This window comes from Gracilinanus agilis, chromosome 1 (genome assembly GCF_016433145.1).
Source record: "Gracilinanus agilis isolate LMUSP501 chromosome 1, AgileGrace, whole genome shotgun sequence".
NCBI lineage: Eukaryota > Metazoa > Chordata > Mammalia > Didelphimorphia > Didelphidae > Gracilinanus > Gracilinanus agilis.
In genome coordinates this window covers 399,421,633-399,442,922 of record NC_058130.1, presented here as the reverse complement: position 1 = coordinate 399,442,922, position 21,290 = coordinate 399,421,633, and the positions used below count along the sequence as shown (strand labels likewise).

The following is a 21,290-nucleotide window of genomic DNA, read 5'->3' as shown; positions in this document are numbered from 1 at the left end:
CTAAACTTAGACTACTTTTATGTAATTAGATTTTCCTTGTTAAGTCCAAATGAAAGAACCACCATAGTATCTTTAATACTTACTTGCCTACTTAACAAATGTTCATTAGTCAATGGGTTGATCCTGAAAAGTAAATTAAATTTTGTAATTTCACCAAAGATATTTATAAATATTAGTAGAACTACATATGAAGTTTAAATATTGATATAGCTTTGTGTTAATGATCCTATTTATATAATATATTATAATGTAGGCAAGATATTAAGAGGTAGTATTTTAAGCATTTGTTCTTTTAAAGAACTTTTTTGTGGTTCAAAGCTGTTAACTGTTTTGATGTTATTTCTACTTTTAGAAATATTAATACTGAACTAATCCAGTGACCTAAATTACTTTATTGTTATTTAGGAAAATCATGCTTAATCAGTAATGTAACTCAACTCTCCTCAAAAAACACACTTGAAAAAAATTTAGATGATTTTGACAAATTTATGAAATGTAGATATCTCCTCAATAGGGTACATTGTAGGGAAATTGAATGTAAAGTAAAATTATATACGTAGTTATATGCTTATACTGATTATATCATATGAATGAAAAATGATAAATGATAGTGAAATTTACAGGACTAATTTAATATTAAGGGCATAGCCACAGCAATTATGTTTATTATTTTTGCTTTGTACTTAGCATCCCTACTGATTGTGTGCAAGCAATGATTTGTTGCTTGGCAGGTAGCCAAAAGGATTTGTCCCTTTGTTAGTGCATTCATCTGGTCAGGAGAGTGTTTCCCTGATTGTTCATAGCAGCAGTTTACTTATTCAGGACAAAAAAATTAAAAGATTTTAGTCTTTGGAATTAATAAAATCCTAAAAATGCTGTACTTGTAAGTTTTTAGGTAATATTGAATTTGCTCCTTTTTAAAGCAAGTCTACCTTATATAGTTATATAGTATAACACTTATATAGTTGTATTGCTACAATAGTAGTATTGTAGTTTTTAAAAATAGTACATATTGTGTAATATTGCTTACTCTGAAAACCTGATCTATCTAATTCAGAAAATCTGCAAATTGAATTTGCCATATTGCCAGTCAGTTAGCATTTATTAACCCCTTTTATAGGTCAGGCATTGTGATAAGAGCTAGGGTTACAAAAAAGCCAAAAAACAGTTCCTGCTTTCTGGGAGGCTAATGAACTTTGCTTCACTTTATGTATTTACTTGAACATTAAAAACTGAGATATGGATCAGCTTGGTTCTAGTTGAGGGCTAAAAAAATGCAGTATAAGTGAAAAATAGTTACTTTTGCTGGCTTATACTTTTAAAATTTAGTTTCTCCCTTGAAGTCATATGTTTCCTTTTTGAGTTGGTAACTATTAAGAAAAAATGTCTAGAATTATAAAAATAAGAGATGAAGAAAATGTTTGTATAGATCTTAAAAAGTTAAATTGGTAGAACTTGTAAATAAGTAAATCAGAAAAAAGAGAGACTAAAGGGCTATGTTTGAGGGATGATTCAAACTATATATGCCTAAAAATAATATAAATTTAAAGTACAACAAACTACAACAAAGCAAATATATAGGCATTAGAGAATTACTAATTATTTGTATATAAACTTTTAAAGCATTTCATTTCCTTCTTAAATATCAAGTGAACTTGAGTTGATATCATTATTGATATATAAGCTTTCTTTCTATTGGGAATAGTTGAAGAATTGAGCTTTGGGAGATACAAAATACCTTTTTTATCTATTCAGTTGTAAAAAGAATTTTTTTGGTTCAAACTGTTAAATTGTTTCTTAACTTAAAGAAAAGATACTGTTGAGAATTCAGTCACTTGATTTTGAGGGAGTTTGGTTTGTGGCATGGGAAGGGGTAGAATGTTTTATGTTTTGACACTTTAAACAATAGGGCCTTTCATTCTAGAATTCCTATTTAGTTTGGTAGAAAATTTTGGAGGGTGAGGAAATGATAAAAGTTAAAGTACTACTTAAATATGAATAGCAGATTTTTTTCCCTTCGAGTTTTGAGTACTTTTAAGTCTATTTTTTTTAATGCCCCCAAAAGGTTACTAGTACTATATGTTTACATTTAAAAGATAGCCCTTTAAAAAATCTTTTAATAAACTAGGTAGTAAATTTCAGTGTAAAAAACAGAGACCCTTAGATTAACAGAAATTATATTTTACTGGGGAGGAAGTTGTTCCTGATGAGAGTATTCCTTTTCTTCTTTTTAAAGAAATCAGTTACCTCTGCTATGATCTTTTTTTTTTTAATTTTTTTTTGTTTTTTGTTTTTATATTTTTAAACCCTTAACTTCTGTGTATTAGTTCCTTGGTGGAAGAGTAGTAAGGGTAGGCAATGGGGGTCAAGTGACTTGCCCAAGGTCACACAGCTGGGAAGTGTCTGAGGCCAGATTTGAACCTAGGACCTCCCGTCTCTAGGCCTGGCTCTCAATCCACTGAGCTACCCAGCTGCCCACGCTATGATCTTTTTGATGGCAGGGAAAGGGAAATTCTTGGTAGGAATTCTTCAGCATTACAACTTCAATCATCTTGATAAAAATATTTAGGATGGAGCCCTTTAGGATAGAAAAAGGCAACTGGGTGGTACAGTGGACAGAGTGCTAGACCCGAAATCAGGAAAGACTCATCTAGAGTTCAAATCTGGTCTCAGACCTTTCCAAGCTGTGTTACTTGGGGCAAGTCACTTAATCCTATTTGCCTCCGTTTCCTCACCTGCAAAATGAGCCTGAGAAGGAAATGGCAAACCTCTCAAGTATCTTTACCAAGAAAACCTCAAATAGGGTCATGAAGAGTTGGGCATGATTGAAATGACTGGACAGCAAAAAGGGCAAAAAAAAAAAAGTACTGGAAAGACTAATTTTCAGAGATATTACACAGGAGAGTATAGTTATCTTTTTAGTTCTAGATTGCTTTAAACTTAGGAATACTGAAAAGAATAAAATGAAAATAAGTGGTTGTTTTTCTCCACATGTTAGTCCTTAAAATAGTCTGGTGTAGTCAAACTTAGTAGGATGATTAAATAGCTGCTACTACAGCAACTCTTTGGTAGGAAAGTAAACCATGCATTTAGTTTCTTGATCTTTTTTTTCTCTTTACCATTTCTTATTTCCCTTTAGAAATATCCCCTCCCTCTTCCCTGACTCTATCTAAAACCTTGGCGTTCTACAGCTCCTAGTAGCTCTAAGTCTACTTGACTTCAGCAGCTTAATTTCTTCCCTGTAACTCGAATCTTTTCCCACTTATTCCTATTTTTTATTCTATAACTTGAGTGCTAACTCCAAACAGTGCTATTATCATTAATCCAGTACCAGTAGAATAGACTATTTAATCCTCCTAATATTCTTTCATAGTTTGCCCAACCACTCTGAAACAGAAAGCAAAATCAGAATTTTAGAAGAGTTAATTTGTCAGTTTTCAAAGTGGGAAATTGGCAACTCAATACACAGTTTCCTTGGTCCTGGGACTTTGGAGTTCTATTCAGAAGAGTCCTGAGGAAACTGGAACAGATGGCCAGGTGTGGATCAAGGAGCAAGCTGGCGAGCTTCTAGAGGGGTTATCAGAATGGATCAGGTATGGTGGATAACAGAGGGTCTGGGAGAATTTTTGTGGCATTTGGACTATAGTAATAGTTTTTATATTAAAGCATTTGAAGTAAATAGACTACCATAAGTTATTTCAAACATTATATGATGTAAAACTATTTTTTATCCTACTTTAGATGTAAGGAATTATTTTACTTATTAGTTATTTCAGTTTTTGTTCTTTTATTATATAACAAAAACAGCCTATTTTTATAAGTGGTGATTATCGACAACTTTTTTTATTCTGAAAGAACAGATAAATTATGTTGTTAAAAAATAGGTCTTTTATCCAATATAGAAAATCATTGGTACAAATACTTTTTTCTTGTAAATATAAAAATCATTGTTTCTCCAGGTCAGCCTACCAGTATATTGACAGGCAGCCATAGTGATGGACTTTTGCAGATACCTGCAGGACCTCAGCCAGGACAACAGCAGAATGGATTTACTGCTCAGCCAGCTACTTATCATCATAGTATGTACATGATTGTTATTATTTTTCAAAACTCTCAAATTCTTGAGAAAATAGGGGGTATCTAAATTAATTCCTTTGGATCTTAATTTTTAGACAGTACTACCACCTGGACTGGAAGTAGAACTGCAGCATATACGCCCAATATACCTCACCACCAAAATGGTCATCTTCAGCATCATCCGCCTATGCCACCCCATCCTGGACATTACTGTAAGTGGCTTTGGGGATTTTATTTGTTTGTTTTGATGAGGGATGTCTTCTTAACATTTACATCTCAATCATGAAATTTTTTTAAAAAATGACTAAAACACTTGTAATTTTTGTTAAGCAGCTACCTTTTGGCATTTCTTTGTAAGCACTGCTTATTTTTAATAATTCTAAATTTATGTCCTGTGTCAGTACTTGTATATATTATTTACACTGTGTTAATTTCCATTCATTTTTTTGTTTTGTTAATGGTCTTGGTCTTTTTCATATATATATGTGTATGTGTATATGTATATATGTATATGTGTATGTGTGTGTGTATATATATGCATATATATGTATATATGTATAAATTTATATGTATAAATTTATATATCACCAAGATCTTAAAGTGCAGGGGCTAATATTTCTTTTTTTTAAAAACATTTTCTTAATATTTATTTTTTAGAAAAGTTAACAAGGTTACATAATTCATGCTCTTACTTTCCCCCCTTTGCCCCTTGGCCGATGCACATTTCCACTGGTTTTAACATGTGTCATTGATCAAGACCTATTCCCAAATTGTTGATAGTTGCATTGGTGTGGTAGTTTCAAGTCTACATCCCCAATCATGTCTGTCTCAACCCATGTGTTCAAGCAGTTGTTTTTCTTCTGTTTCCGCTCCTGCAGTTCTTCCTCTGAATGTGGATAGCATTCTTTTCCATAAGTCCCTCAGAATTGTCCTGGGTCATTGCATTGCTGCTAGTACAGAAGTCCATTACATTCTCTTTTACCACAGTGTATTAGTCTCTATGTACAGTGTTCTGGCTCTGCTCCTTTCACTCTGCATCAATTCCTGGAGGTCTTTCCAGTTCACATGGAATTCCTCCAGTTTATTATTCCTTTGAGCACAATAGTATTCCATCACCAGCTTATACCACAATTTGTTCAGCCATTCCCCAATTGAAGGGCATACCCTCATTTTCCAGCTTTTTGCCACCACAAAAAGCGCAGCTATAAATATTTTTGTACAAGTCTGTTTATCTATGACCTCTTTGGGGTACAAACCCAACAATGGTATGTCTGGATCAAAGGGCAGGCATTCTTTTATAGCCCTTTGAGCATAGTTCTAAATTGCCATCCAGAATGGTTGGATCAGTTCACAACTCCACCAGCAATGCATTAATGTCCCAGTTCAGGGGCTAATATTTCTAATACTTCACCTGGTCATCAGCATAGATTGAGTACTTCAGACAAGGACTTCCAAGATAGATTCCTGATCCTATTGCAGATTAGATTGTGAGACACATTTCAAGAAAAGCCCTGTGACCAAATATCACTGACACCTGGAAGGATAACTAGGTTTACTCTAACTAGAATGTGAATATTTAAAAGATTTGGTATCTGATCTTTTATCAGTCAGTAATTATATTTAGGACTGACATTATTTGGATCATTTTTTGTGATAGTTATTAGAGATGATATGAAAGAGAACAAAGTTCAAATTATTTGAAAAATATTTACTCAATCATAAAACAGACTTGGTTCTTAGAAATGCGTCATTAGCTTGAATGATGCACTAAGCATCTTTTAAAGGTCTATGAGTTGTGCACAAGGAAGTATTATTCCAAAAATTTAAAATATAGAGGAAATTAATGGTGTGGGGATTTTGTTATTGTTTCTCTAGGGCCAGTTCACAATGAGATTGCATTCCAGCCTCCCATTTCCAATCATCCTGGTAAGTATATTCCTAAATATATTTATTTTGTCTTTACAAAGGCCTCAAGTATGTTATGAAATTAACAGTGTCATAGATAAGAAATTTTACCCCTCTGCCTTCTTTTATGGGTATCCATTGTTTTTTACTTTATGGTAAAGGAACAGTTTGTTAGTTGATATTAATTATACTACCTTGGTGCATTACAGGCTATCTTATTTTAATTCAAAAGAATGGAAAGGAATGGTTTCTGCAAAATAAATGCAATGGGTAATTGTGACAGGTTAGGCACTGATGAAGTTCACAGTAGTAGAAGAGCATCTTCCAGAAGAGAACTGAGAGACTAATTGTAGTTTAAGAACAAAGAAAGATTTCGTAGTGGTTAATGAAAAGAAAAGGAATCTGACATATTTAACTTTCTTAGGATATATAAGGTTTGGTTTCTGGCCTGAACATTAAAGAAACTTCTAACTGGATTTATCTTGTTTTAAATTTTATTTAAAGTTTTTTTGCACCATTGTCATTTCTCAGTACTGTTATCTTCCCATCCCAGAGGTCCTCCCTTATAGCAAAAGAAGTTAAACAAAACTAAACCATTCAGCAGCTGAGTCTGACAGCATTTGTAATGTTGGACATCCATAGTTCCCTACTTTTACTAATTTGAATCAGGATTATTAACTAGAATTTGTCATCAAATAAGTTATAAATGTTTCCTTTTGAAGAAATGTAGATCTAAGTAAATATTTTGAGTGGTACAAATCCTGAACAGGAATTTATTGTATAATATCCCTGACAGTGTCTGTGTAGAGATCTCTGCTTATGCTAGATTGTTAATTCCCTAAAATAGCCAACTTCTTAATATCTTGAATTGCTTCTAAATTGATCTAAGCTTAGATAAAGCATCTGATTTCTCCTGCCTTTTCTCTTTAAGTAGTGGGGGTTGTTGTGATCATACTGGATCAAATTGGCCTATCATAAAATTAGTGACTTTCCTCTCCATAAATGGATTTTGACTAGGTTCCCAGTTTTTGTTTGTTTTGGGATTGAATCTATGATTTCTTTTGCTTAGGAAACTCATTACAAATTCAGATAGACACTGGCTTTATAATATTAGAATTTACAGAATGGCCTGGTGGTACTAAGAAATCAAGTTGTTTGCTACCACCTTACTTTTTATTCTAATTTTATTTTACTGTTAGCCCTATTAAAGCTTCTACAGAGAATACTAATTGTTAATAATTAGCTATGTCATCAGTTTACTCAGGGCCTCGCTTTTGCTAACTCTAATATGAAAGAAGTTCAATTAAATGATCTTTAAAATCCTTTTTAATTCTAAAGAGTCTATTCAAAAAAAATTTATTCTTTTGGGCCAGGATTATTGTCTAAAGAGAGATATCTGTCCATTTGTGTGCATATGTGCATATGTATGTATACATGATAGATATCTGATACATCTCTATCCATATGTCTATCTATCTATCTGTCTGTCTATCTATCTATCTATCTATATATCTGTATATCTATACACACACACACACACACACACACACACTCACTCACTCTGCAGCCATTGTAGTCTACCAGTTTATTTCCTCTTCATCACCTGTTTCCTTTTCTACTGCATATAAACACTTCCAGATCTCACTCATCTTTAAGAAAACTTTGAATAACACTTCTTTTCCCTTAAGTTGTCATATTATTCCTCCCTTTCAAACCAAATTTCTTGTAAAACAAAACAGGGGGGAGCTTGGTAGCTCAGTGGATTGAGAACCAGGCCTAGAGACAGAAGTCCTAGGTTCAAATCTGAACTCAGACACTCCCCAGCTGTGTGACCGTGGGCAAGTCTTGGAGCCAATACACAGTATTGACTCCTAGATAGAAGGTAAGGATTTAAAAAAAAAAAAAGAAAAGAAAAATAAAACAAAATTTCACCTATATTAGTTGTTTCCACTTCCTTATTTCCCTCTCACTTTTCAACTGCTTCTACTCTGGAGCTAACCTCACCACCCAGCTAAGCCTGTTTTTCCCTAGATTATCCTAAGACTTATTATTAAATCTGATGACCTTTTTTTAGTTCTCATCCTTCTTGACCACTGTAGCTTCTGAAACTATTGGCTACTCTCTCCCCTAGGTTACTTTTTTTTTTTGCCTTGGCTTCTCTGAGTTCTCTTCTTATATGGCCAATCTTTAGTCTTTTAAAAGATTTTCTTTTTAGATGTTTTACTGATAATCTTTGCTTTTTTAAAAACATCATTGTCACTTTTTTCTTAAATCCTCACCTTCTGTCTTAGAATTAATACTAAGTATTCGAGTTAAGTGACTTACCTAGGTAAGTACCAGTAACTACTCACATAGGTAGAAAGAGTCTGGGGCCATATTTGAACCCAGGACTTTCTTTGTCTAGATCTGGCTCGCTCTCCATTGAGCCACCCAGCTACCCCATCACTGTCAATTTTCAATTGACTCCTTCCCTTTCCCCTCCCAGCTAGAAACCTTATTTGTAACAACTACAGCCAAGCAAAATAAATCAACATGCTTGATGAATTTGCACTGATAGTTTATCACTTTCCTGCCAATTCATGCTTAACCATCTGACATCATTAAGATTCTTCATTGATAAGAGTCCTGAAATCTTCAAGGGTTATTTTCTTTTAAAAGATTGCAGTCATTCTGTAAGTTCTTCTGATTCAGCCTGCTTTCCTCTGTCAATTTGTTTTCCCAACTTCTCTTAATTCTTCATTTTGTAATTTCTTATGTTTTGATAATAATACAAGATTATATTAATAAACCAGTTTATTAAGCCATTCCCTATTCTGTGGGTCCCTAACATTCCTTTCATTTCATTTCTACCTAAAAAGTGATTTTATGCATACTTCTGTATATATGAGACTTTTCCCTTTTGTCTTTGACTTACTTGGAATCTGTGTCCCTAAGTCAAGAGGTATATAGTTTAGTTAGTGTAATTCCATTTTTTAAAAATTAAGTTAAAATGCTCACTTCTGATTTCTCTCTTTGCCATAACTCAACTCCCTTATTGGAAAGTAAGAAAAATAAAACTCATTATCTTAACACATATAGTCAAGAGAAAAAAATCCTGCATTATCCACATTAAAAAAGGTGCCTCAATCTGTGCTCTGAATCCATCACCTCTATCTTTGAAATGGGTAACATGTTTTATCCTGAGTCCTCTGGAGTTTTATTTTGTCATTATATTGATCAACGTTCCTAAGTCTTTCAAAATTGTTTGTCTTCACAATATTATTATTATTATGTAAATTGTTTTCCTAGTTCTGCTCACCTCACTTTATTTCAAGTTGCATAAGTCTTTCCAAGTTTCTCTGAAGCAATTCTCTTTCATTTCTCACAGCACAAACCATTACTTATTCGGCCATTCCTCAATTTATGGGCACCCCCTCAGTTTCCTTTATTTTTTTAATACATTGTGAAAAGGACTGCTATAAATATTTTTTAACATGTGAATATTTTCCCTATTTCTTTGATTTCTTTGTGGTATGGACTGTGTAGCAGTATTCTTGTGTCAAAAAGAATGTACTTTAATAAGTTTTGGGGGGTAGTTTCAAATTGCTTTCTAAAATGTCTCTGTCAAATTCACAGCTACTAACAATAGTGCAACAAAGTACCTGTTTTTCCATAACCCCTTCAATATGTCACTTTCCTTTTTTGTCAACTTAGTCAATCAGATGGATATGAGATTGATGTCTGAGAGTTTTTAATTTGCATTTCTCCAATTAACGATTGATTTAGAGCAGTGGCATCAAACTTAATAGAAATGGTGGTTAAAAGGATGGAAACTAAACCATAGGGGCAACTAAATGATTTGGTGGATAGAAAGACAGTCCTGGAGATGGAAGGTTCTGGATTCAAATCTGACCTCAGATACTTCCTAGCTTTATGACCCTGGGCAAATCACTTATTTCCAACTGCCTAACCAGTTCCTATCTTCTGCCTTGGAACTGATATTTAGTATTGATTCTAAGATAGAAGGTAAGGGTTTAAAAAAAACTGAACGTTACATGATAATCCTTGCTGACCACATGTCTTTGAAAACCACATATTAACATTATATTACCATTTTAAAGGAAAACACTATTTCCATCCTACTCTATAGAAACAGAATATTGTATTTTGTTAAAACATTTTTTGTATCTATTGATAAAATCATATGATTAAAAAATTAATTTAGTCAATTAGTTTTCTTAATATAGAACCAGTTCTTCATTATTAGTATAAGTCTATCCTGGTCATAGTATATAATCTTTGTGACAGGCTACACTTTTCTCCTTGTTAATGTTTAATTTAAAATTTTTGCATTGATAATTCATTTGGGAAATTGGACTATATTTTACTTTCTTTTTCTTTTTTTTTCTCCCCCCAATTCCTTCTTTGTTTCTTTCTTTTTTTTTTTAAATTACCTGTACCTTTTGTCTTAGTATTAATACCAAGACAGAAGAGCATTAAAGGCTAGGCAATTGACTTTTTTTTAAAACCCATACCTTCTGTCTTAGAATCAATATTCAGTATTGATTCCAAAGCAAAAGAGCAGTTAAGGGCTAGGCAATTGAGATTGAATGACTTGCTCAGGATCACACAACTAAGAAGTGTTTGAAGCCAGATGTAGACACAGATCCTCCAGACTCCAGACCTGGCATTCCATCCACTGTGCTTCCAAACTGCTTCTTTCTCTCTCTCTTTCTCTCTCTCTTTTTTTGGTCAAAAATTTATAGAGGATTGGAAGTAATTATTCTTTAAAAGTTTAGTAGAACTTGTTATTAATATGGTCCTGAATTTTTTCCCTTTGGAAATTCATTTATGATTTGTTTATTTTTCTTAGACATTGTTATTTAAGTTTTCTTTTCCTGTTCTGTTAATTTGGGCATTTTATTAGAATTAATCATTAAATATTTGGTATAATTTGTTTCTAAATCGTCCTGGTCCTGGTAGTTTCCTGGGGAAGGATTTTATTTATAGTTTGTTTAAATTCTTTATCTAATAAAGGTTTCAGTACTTTTATTTCTCATTATTTTCATCTGTAATTTATATTTTTGTAATTATTAATCCATTTCATTAGATTATCACTTTAAAAATGTTTAAAAAGCACAAAAACACTTCTGGTTTTATTTATTAATTCATTGTTTTTTGTTTTTGCTTTCAATTTTGCTAATCTCTTTGATTTTTAGCATTTCTGTTTTAGTGTTTAATTGGGAAGTTTTAATTTGTGGATTATTTAGGCTTTTTAAATTGCATGCTCAATTTGTCGAACTGCTCTTTCTCTTTTATTGATTAAAGTGTTTAAAGTGCTGTTTTGGCTGCATCCCAAAATTTTTGGTAGATTGTTTCATTGTTTTCATTATATTTAAATTGTTCAGTTTCTAACTTTATTTTTTCTTCAAAGGTCCTTTATTGAAAAGAATTTTTATTATATTATGGTTGGTAAAATATGTATATTCCTGCTTTTCTACATTTGTGAGGCTTTTTTTGTACTATTACATAATAAATTTTTGTGAAGATTGTTCACAGCTGAAAGATATATTCTTTTCTAGCCCTAATCAATATTCTCCAGAGGTTTATTGTATCCAACTTTTATGAAGTTTCATTGGAGTTGTTCAGTTTTTATTTTGCTTTTGTTCATGTTGAGGTTACATTTATTCAGATCCCAAAGGGCACTTAAACTTCACTAGAGGTTTTTGTGTCTCTTTCTTCCTATAAATCATTTAACTTTTCCTTTAAGAATTTAGATGCCAGGGGAAGCTTAGGTAGCACAGTGGATAGTGCGCTTGGCCTGGAATCAGGAGAACCTGGGTTAAAGTCTGTCCTCAGACACTTCCTAGCTGTGTGACTTTGGGCAAGTCACTTAATCTCAGCTACCTAGCCCTTGGTGCTCTTCTGTCTTAGAATTACTACTAAAACAGAAGGTAAGGTTTAAAAAAAAGAGAGAAGAAATTAAATGCTGTGCCATTTCACGCATATATTTTTGATTGATATTTCAGTGTTTATGGGATTTTCTAGTAAAGTATAGTTTCTCTCTTTAGCTCTTTTTATCAATTGTCTAGGATATCAATTGCTACCCATGTACTTTTTACTTTAGTTGAATGATAATAATGTTCCACTTCTTTATTTAAACTTTGTGTATCTTTTTGCTTCAAAAATATTTCATGTAAAACAATAGTTAGATTTTAGTTTTTAATTCATTCTGCTACCCTCTTCCATTCACATTCACAGTTATGATTGTTAAATGTGTATTTTCCTTATTCCTATTCTCTCCGAGAGAGGGAAGGTTAGCTGCGTAATGCTATAGTTAAGAGTTGGGAAAGATTTGACTTCCAATCCAACCTCAGGCCCTTATACTACTGTCTGGGAAAGTTACTTAAACTCTGCCTTGGTTTCTTCAACTATAAAATGGGAATAATAACAACACCTAATTCCCATGAGGATCAGATGAGCTACTTATATTTATATATATAAAAAATGTCTAGCATAAAGTAGGTGCTTAATGAATGTTTGTTTCCTTTCTTCCTCTTATACAATTTCCTCCTCTTTGTTTCCCAACCTCCTACCTGCTTTAAATGTTCGTTTTGCTTCTAACTATTCCTTCTCTTAATCTGCTGGTCCTCTTATTACTCCAGCACAATTTAACTCCTTTTTGTCCTGTTTTTATGATGGGTGAATTGTATTTCTAAACCCGTGTTTGTGTGTGTGTGTGTGTGTGTGTGTGTGTGTGTGTGTGTGTGTGTGTGTATGTGTATGTGTATGTGTATATGTATATTCATATTCTTACCTACTTTAGCTGGTTCAGATGAGAGGTTCATTTGTTACCCTATAACTGCCCACTCTCGCCTCTTTATTGTATAGACATTTACCCTCACGTCTCATTTATATGAGGTAATTTTCCTCATTTATTTTTCCTCTTTCCACCACATCCTGGTATATTTATTCCTTTTCCCCTTTTTCATTCTTTTATGATCTTCAAAGCATAATAAATCACTTCCAGCTCCATTGCTAATTAGTCTCCCTCTTCAATACCCCATCCTCTTAGCTCATGATGATAGAATTCTGAGGGGATATGTGTGTGTGTGTGTGTGTGTGTGTGTCTGTCTGTCTGTCTATATATATGTGTGTGTGTATATCTACATATATATGTATGAGTGTATATATATATCTATATATATGTGTGTGTATATATCTCTCTATATATATAATCTTTTCATATAAGAATATAAACAAATTAGCTCTTATTCCTTCTGATTGCTTGCTGATAATTGATTATCTTTTTTCCCCATTTTCTATGTTTATATATTAGATTTTCTATGCAACTCTAGTCTTTTCATCAAAAATGTTTGGAAGCTTTCTTATTTCATTAAAGATTCATTTTTCCCTGTTAGGTTTATATTCAGTTTTTCTCAGTAAGTTATTCTTAGCTGGAAACTCATATCTTTTGCTTTCTGGAATGTTGTATTCTAAGCTATTTGCTGCTTTATAGTAGTGGTGTCTAAATCTTCTGTGATCTTGATAGTGATTCCTCAGCACTTGAGTTCTTTTTGGCTGCTTACATATTTTTTCTTTGATATAGGAGCTCTGAATTTTGGTTTAATATTACAGGAAGTGTTCATTTTGGAGTTTCTTTTAGGAGATGACTATTGAAGTCTTTCTATTTCTACTTTTCCCTCTGCTTCAAAGAGATCTAGGCAGTTTAAAAAAAGATACCTTGAAATATGATATTTAGGCTCTTGTTTTGGCCATGCTGTTCAGCTAGTCTGTGATTATTAAAATTTTTTTTATCTCGCTCTATATCTTCTAGGTCATTTGTTTTTACTTTGATATACCTGATATTTTCTTCTTTTTATCTTATTGTCTCATGGAATTATTAGCTTATATTTGAGTCATTCTAATTTTCAGGGAGTATTTTCTTTGGTAAGGTTTTGTACCTTTTATTCCAAGTTGTTAATTACCTTTTCATATCTTTCTTTTATTGCTATCACCACTTTTTCCATTTTTCCCTCTGTAATGCTCATTTGGATTTTAAAATAAAATTTTAAAGTTCCTTCAAAAAAACTATCTCTTCCTAAAATTCTGATTGGATTTGTATCTATGCTGGATTTTTCTTTGAGACTTTGCTTATAGTTGTTTTCAAGTCATTCTCTACTTCTTGGTTTGTGCTTTTAGTTTCCCTGTTGCCATAATAGCTTTATGACGGGAATCTTTTTTTTGTTTGTTAGTGTTGCCAGCTTGCTTCTTGACATTTGAATTTATGTCAAGGCTTAGTTTTGCACTGATCCATTTTGGGGGAAATGTCTGGGCTAAGCTTTTGTCTTGCTGATTACCTCTAAACTAGTGATTCCCAAAGTGGGCACTACTGCCCCCTGGTGTGTGCTGCAGTGATTTCGGGGGGGTGGTGGTGGTGGTGATGGCCACAGGTGCATTTATCTTTCCTATTAATTGCTATTAAAATTTAAAAAAAACTAATTTCCAGGAGGCTAAGTAATATTTTTTTCTGGAAAGAGGGCAGTAGGCCAACCACTGCTCTAAACTTTCAGTGTTTTAAAAGTGATGTGATATGAGACAAATTCTCCTCTTGTCTTGGTATGAGAGTTCTGCTAGTTCCTTACTCAGGTTTGGGTTTATCGTTTTGTCCCTAGTTGTCAGTTTCAAGAGACTACCACTAGACTCAGCCACTATTATCCTGCTGGGTGTCTCTGAACTGGAGACTACCCTTTGAACTGGAATTCTTGTCCTAGTAATTTCTCTTGCAGGCTAAAACCTGAGGTTGAGGCTAGAACTGATAACTTTATTCTTAGGATCAGATCTATACAGCTACTATTTGCTTCTGAACTTGTTTCTTGCTCAGTATACAGTAAAGGCCTACAACTAGAATTACTTCTCTCCACCATTTCAAGTGCAGATCCTCTTCCCTATCTACCTTGATCTATGACCCAGAGCAACAGAACTAGTTGTCAGACAGTAGCTCTTATATTCTGGGATCTCTTCCTACCCTGATACTACTTTGCCAGTAATTACCTCTGATACCCAGCTTCATTTCTTTTTCAATCCCTGGACACTGTTAATGTATACAATTATACTCTTTTCCAGACTCCATCTCCAGTGTCTCTCCCCAAAGCTGACATCAACTGGAAAAAAGTTTTTTTTTAAATTCTCCTTCAGAAGATCTTTGGAGTATGGGAGTACAGGAGTTAGTTATGCTGTATTTCTTCCTGTTATTCTGCCATCTTGACTGTATCCCAAATTGTTTTTTTAGAATGATTGGACCATTTCAAAGTTCCACCAAGAGTATATTACTGGGAACATCTTTCCATTACTTCCTCTCTCACACAGTAGTCATTATTTATGGGTGTAGGTGACACTTGAAGAGTTATTTCTAATTTTAAATTCTATTATTTGGAACATTATTTCAAATAATTGTTAATAGTTTCTTTTTCTGCATTTGAAAACCACCTGGTCATATCTGTTGACCACTTAATCCTTAGGGAAAAGACTGTATAATTTTCCTACTAGCAAAGCATCTCTGGATTCCAAGATGGTCATAGTGAATACATTTTAAAATATTACTGCAATGTTTATTTAGTATGTTGATGTGTAGTTTTTGTTTTTCTTCACTTTCTTTCCATGGTTTGAGTTGTCAGAACTGTTATCTCTGAAGGAATTTAGTAAAGTACCTTCCATCTCTAGTTTTGCAGACAATTTATGTGATATAGGGGTTAATTGTTATTTTAATGATTTGTAGAATTCATATGCAAGTATTTGGCTTTTTTCCTGTTTGGCAGTTCATTTATGAATTGATTAACTTTTTTTTTTTAATATTGGATCGTTTTCTCTATTTCTGTCAACATCCATTTATTTAAATTTTCAAGTTTGATTAGAATATAATCGAGTATGTTAGTCTTACAATTTCTTTTGTTTCTTCATCATTATGAATTAATTTTCATTTATTTTGATAATTTAATTTTCCTCTTTTAAATAAGTTTTTAGCAAATTATTTCTATTTTGAATTTTAAAAAAACCTTTCTCTTTTAAAAAATTAACTCAATAGTTATTTCTACTTTGATTTTTTTTATAATTTCTATTTTTTATGTTTTATCAGGGGAAGTCTCTTTCAAGGGTTTAAAAGAAATTGCACATTTAATTTATTAAGCTTTTTTTTCTTCTTGTTGAAAGCATTTAGAGATTTTCTCCTATGGACTTTTTTTGCCTATCACCAAAAGATTTGATTTGTTGTCTAATTGTTTTAATTTTCATTGATAAATTTTTTTGTGCCTATCTTTTATACTTTTGACACATTCATTCCTTAGGCTTATATTTAAAGTCTGAATCCTTTCTTCAGATTTCCCTTACAAATGTTTTGTATTTCGTTGTGGTCTGTAAAGTATGGAAAATATTTTTTTGCTTTTGTTATGTGCGTGTATTCTTGGATTCTTGATACTATGGCATATGGTCAGTTTTTGGAAAGGTGCTATGAAAGGCTGATAAATGTGTATTTTCTTTACATTCCCATTCAGTAATCATCAAAAGTCTATCATATCCAATTTCTTTAATATTTTATTTAGGTCCTTCCCATTCTTCTTGTTTATCCTTCTCTTAGATTTCTCCAGGTCTGAAAGCGGCACATTGAGGTCACCAGCAGGTGGGTTTTTTTTTCCTGCCTATTTCTCCTGTAGTGTATGTAATGTTTCCTTTAAGTACAATGGTGCTGTGCCATTCAATGCATATATATTTAGTATTGCTATTGTTTCATTATCTGTTGCCTTTAATATTATGATATATAACACCCCTGTTTAATTCTTATAAATATATCTATTTTCAAATATGCTTTTTCTGAGATCATGGTTGCCACTGCAGCCTTTTTAGATTAGCGAAGCTTTACTACATATTGTTCTAACAATACCTTATTTTAACTTTGTAAATATTTATTTTACATTTTCTTACAAATAAATTTTAATAGAATTTCCTTTTTGACCCCATTCTGCCACTTTTCTGTTCTATGAGCAAGTTTATCCCATTAGCATTTACAGTTTTTATGGATTGGGTCTACTTTTTGCCCTCCAGGATAGCTTCATAATTCAGTGAAAAGGCTCCCAACAGTTGGCTAATTGCTAATGAAGTTAATGGCTAGTGATTTTTTTTCTCAGTTCTTATTGTTCTTGACCTCTCTATAGCCTTTCACAGTGCTGATTACCTTTCTTCTTATATTTTCTCTAGGTTTTTGCAACATTGCTCTTTCTTGGTTCTCTTTCAACCTTTCTGTACCTTTTCTTATGCCCTGATGGTTCTTCATCTAAGTTGTGACAGCTAACCATGGGTATACCCCAAAGCTCTGTCCTGAGCCCTCTTTATTTTTCCTTCCATACCATTTTTGTTAGGTGACCTCACCAACTCTCATGGATTCAGTTATCTCTGTGCATATGATTTTCACATCTTTTTATCCAACCCTACCCTCTCTCTTGAACTGGATGTCCTATAGACATGTTAGACTTAATATGACCCAAATAAAATCTATTATCTTTCTGAACTGTTATAACTTACTGTTGAGGCCACTGCTATCCTCAGAATCACCCAGGTTTACAACCTATACCTTTGGTGGTGAACCTATGGCACATGTGACAGAAGGGGCACTCATAGCCCTCTCTGTGGATATGCATGCTATTGCCCCAGCACAGAGTTCACCAGAGTTTGTTACTAGAAAGCCAGAGGGACCGGACTGTTCCCCTTCCCTCTCCATGCATGGCTGAGGATATTTTTCCTACCACCTGCCCCTCTAAGAGGTTTGCCATCACTGACCTAGACTGTTACCTATTTTTTGATACTTTCTTCTCCTCTCTTAATTCCATGTTTAATATCTCTTGTATATGCCCCTTTCTCTCTTATGATACTGCCATTATCCCAGTGTAGGCCCTTATCACTTTAATCCTGGACTCATATTCTTCTTGCTTCAGAGTTTCCCCCAGCTTTAGTCTATCCTTCATGCAGTTATCAGGATCCTTTGATGTTCAAATGCCTTCACAACTTAGCACCTTCTTAACTTTACAGTATTCTTTTACTTTACTCCCTTCCATATACCCCATGATCCATTTTCCCTGGCATCTATGCTATTTCTCAAACAAGACCCTCCATTTCTTAAGTCTTTGTATTTTCATTAACTGTTCTGGAATTTCTCCTTTATCTTCACTGACTTCTTTCAAGTTTTATTTAATATCCTACTTGCAAGGACAGCTAGGTGGCTCATTGGAAAGAGAGCCAAGTCTGGAGATCTAAAGTCCTGGGTTCAATTCCAACCTCAGACCCTTCCTAGCTATGTGTCCCTAGGCAAGTCACTTAACCCTTATTGCCTAGCCCTTATGTCTCTTCTGCCTTAGAAAGTAAGGGTTTGTATTTAACAAAAATCCTGCTTCATCCCCAATTTCATTTAATTCTGGTGCATTGCCTCTAATTTATCCTGTATATATTTTTCTTTGTACATAGTTGTTTTCTTGTTGTCTCCCTCATTATATTGTGAGTTTCTAGAGACTAGGAACTATTTTTGCCTTTGTATCCCTGCAAGTTAATGCTATGCCAGGTACCTAGTAGGTGCTCAATAGATCTTTATTGACTTAATGCTAGACCTGGGTTAAAATAGTGTCTCTGAATCTTACCACCTATATGGCCTTTTTGGAAATCATTTAACCTCTGGATCTCAGTTTCCTTATCTCTAGAATAAAGGAGTTGGACTAGATAGCTTTTGAGGTTCCTTAAAACTCTAAATCTGTGTTATAAACAAAAGTATATCTTATGTCCTCTCTTTACCTCCTCTTTCAAGATAAGCAAAAGTGAAGGAAAAAAAGAAATTAACTAAGTACTAATAATCTATAGTATGAACCATTCAATCCCAATCCTCTTCTCCCTTTGAGTCTTGACTTTGTCTTCCATCTGTTAAATATTTCCTTTTAATATCACACACACACACACACACACACACACACACACACACACACACACACACACACACAAGCTTCTTTGAATATATTGGTTTTCATGTTGTTTCCTGTATTAGTTTGTAAGCTCCTTGAGAGCAGGGACTATCTATTTCCTCTTTTTGTATCTTTAGTGTTTAGCACAGTATTTGAAACATAGTAGGCACTTAAATGTTTATTGATTCATTTTGCTTTTAATAATGCCCCTCCCAATTCTTATACAATATTAAACTCACTTCTTCTCTATAGCTGCCCAAATCCACAGTTCCACCATATACATACCCCATTCCCATTTATTCCTGTTTTTGCCCAATAAATAATAAAGTTACTACTAAGATTACTACTTCTTTCCACCATGCTTAATTTTTCTCTCTTAATCCTCAATTCTTCCCTAGTATATTTCTTTCCCCTCCCTTTTCTTCTCTTAAAGTCAAATTAGGAGGCAGCTGGGTGGCTCAGGGGATTGAGAGGCAGGCTTGGGGATGGAAAGTCCTAGTTCAAATCTGGCCTCAAACACTTCCTAGCTGTGTGACCCTGGGCAAGTCTTTTAACCCCCATTGCACCACTCTTTTGCCTTGGAATACACAGTATTGATTCTAAGATGGAAGGTAAGAGTTAAAAAAAATCAAATTAAATTAAAAACATAAAACAAAACTAGACTTTTTTGCTTTTGTTCCCTCTGACCTTTGAAGAAAGTGATATTATAAAGGGATAATTATCTTTCCTCTTTTTATTAAGATGTAAGAAATTATCACTATTTAGCTCTCAAAATTGCTTTCTTTTCTAGGTTTCTCTTATTTCCTTGAATTTGCATTTTTTTTACTAAGTAGCACCCCCCCCAACCAACAAGTGCTTCAGAATGATCATTTTTTAAAGAAATTATTTTTTTCCTGTAGAATTATATTTGAAGGATAATTTAGTCTAGGTTGTAGGGTTTTTTCTTTTCCTTTATGTGTATCTTATTCCAAGTTTTTCATATAGGCTATATTATCTTGTGTTATCTTTATTATAGTTCCTTGGTTCTTGATCTTTGTGACTACTTGCATTTTTTTTCCATTGACTTGGAAAGTCTGGGATTTGACTACTATACTATTTTTGATTTTGTTTAAATCTGGAGTTTCCTTCAAGTGGTGGATTTGCTTTGTCATTCTGGACAGGTTTCTTTTATGGTATCCAGGTTTTTTATTTTGTCATAGTTCTCAGGGAACCCAATGAATGATTTAAATTTTTTCTCCTTTTCTTCTTTTTCAGGACAGTTTTTGATAGATAATTAGTTTATTTGAATTTTTTCTGTCTGACTTTGTTGTAATGTTTTCTCTTATTATTGAATTTTTTTAGTTTTCCTTTCTTTTTCTATTTTTCAGGTTGTCCTCGGATGAAATTTTCCATTTTCTGTTATAAGCTATTTGTTCTGCTCCCTGGTTTTTTTCCCCCCAAGAGATCTAAATTTTCTTCTTTATTTTCTTCTGGAATTTTAGCTTGGAATCTCTTAACCCATAGTTTTGCCTCTGTTTACATATATTCAGCTTCTCTGCCAGAGAGACTGGGAAAGATTTCATACCTTGGTTGTGTTTTTTCTTCCCTAGACTTCTGTTATCTCTGCTTTACACTGCATTATTGTTACTCATTGAAGGAATGGAGATAGACTTGCTAGTAGAGAGTTCTTTTTTAGGACTACAGTGGGACAACCAAAAATCCTGGTCAATAATAGCTTCTTGACTCTGTCTTTTCCAGCAGTCTTATTCTTTGGGACACTAAAGGGGTAAATTGTGGTTTGAGGATTTTGGTCTCTGTTCTCTGACCCTCTCTTTAGTTCTGGGGTAGCAGATACACATTCACATACACACATACGTGTGTTTTATCGCTCTATCTCTATGATCTAGCATACCCTAGCTTCTTTGCAGTTTTTGTACATGATACTCCTATCTTCTTTCTGCCTTTTCATTGGCTGATCCTTATCATTTGAAAACTCTCTCTTAACCTCTTGTCTTCCTGATTTTTCAAGTCTTAACTTAAATATCTTCTGGCCCTAAAATGTATTCCCTTCCCTTCTTCCTCTTAAAATCCTTAGCTTCCTTCAAGGCTTATCTCAGGTACAAGTTCTTATGTTTTCTCCTAATTGTTCTTCAGATACTAGAATGTTCTTGAAATTATTGTGTATTATTTGTGTATGCTTTATATTTATTCATTTTTTTTTCAGGTTGCATTTTCCCTGTAGAGTGTAAATTCCTTCAGGGCAGGCACTGTTTCATTTTCCTCCTTGTATTCTCAGTACTTTCCACATGGTAGATAAGCAGATTGAAATGAATTATCACCCATGCTGCATATCCT

The 21,290-nt window shown here is 33.4% G+C and overlaps 1 protein-coding gene across 1 annotated transcript in view; it reads left to right on the top strand.

Moving 5' to 3' along the window:
* SMAD4 (SMAD family member 4) overlaps positions 1-21,290 on the top strand; it is a 60,245-nt gene that overhangs the window by 24,592 nt on the left and 14,363 nt on the right. The window contains exons 6-8 of the mRNA XM_044664696.1: positions 3,960-4,079; positions 4,173-4,289; positions 5,953-6,003. Coding sequence (XP_044520631.1) covers positions 3,960-4,079; positions 4,173-4,289; positions 5,953-6,003 — 288 coding nt within the window. The remainder of the gene's footprint in view (positions 1-3,959; positions 4,080-4,172; positions 4,290-5,952; positions 6,004-21,290) is intronic.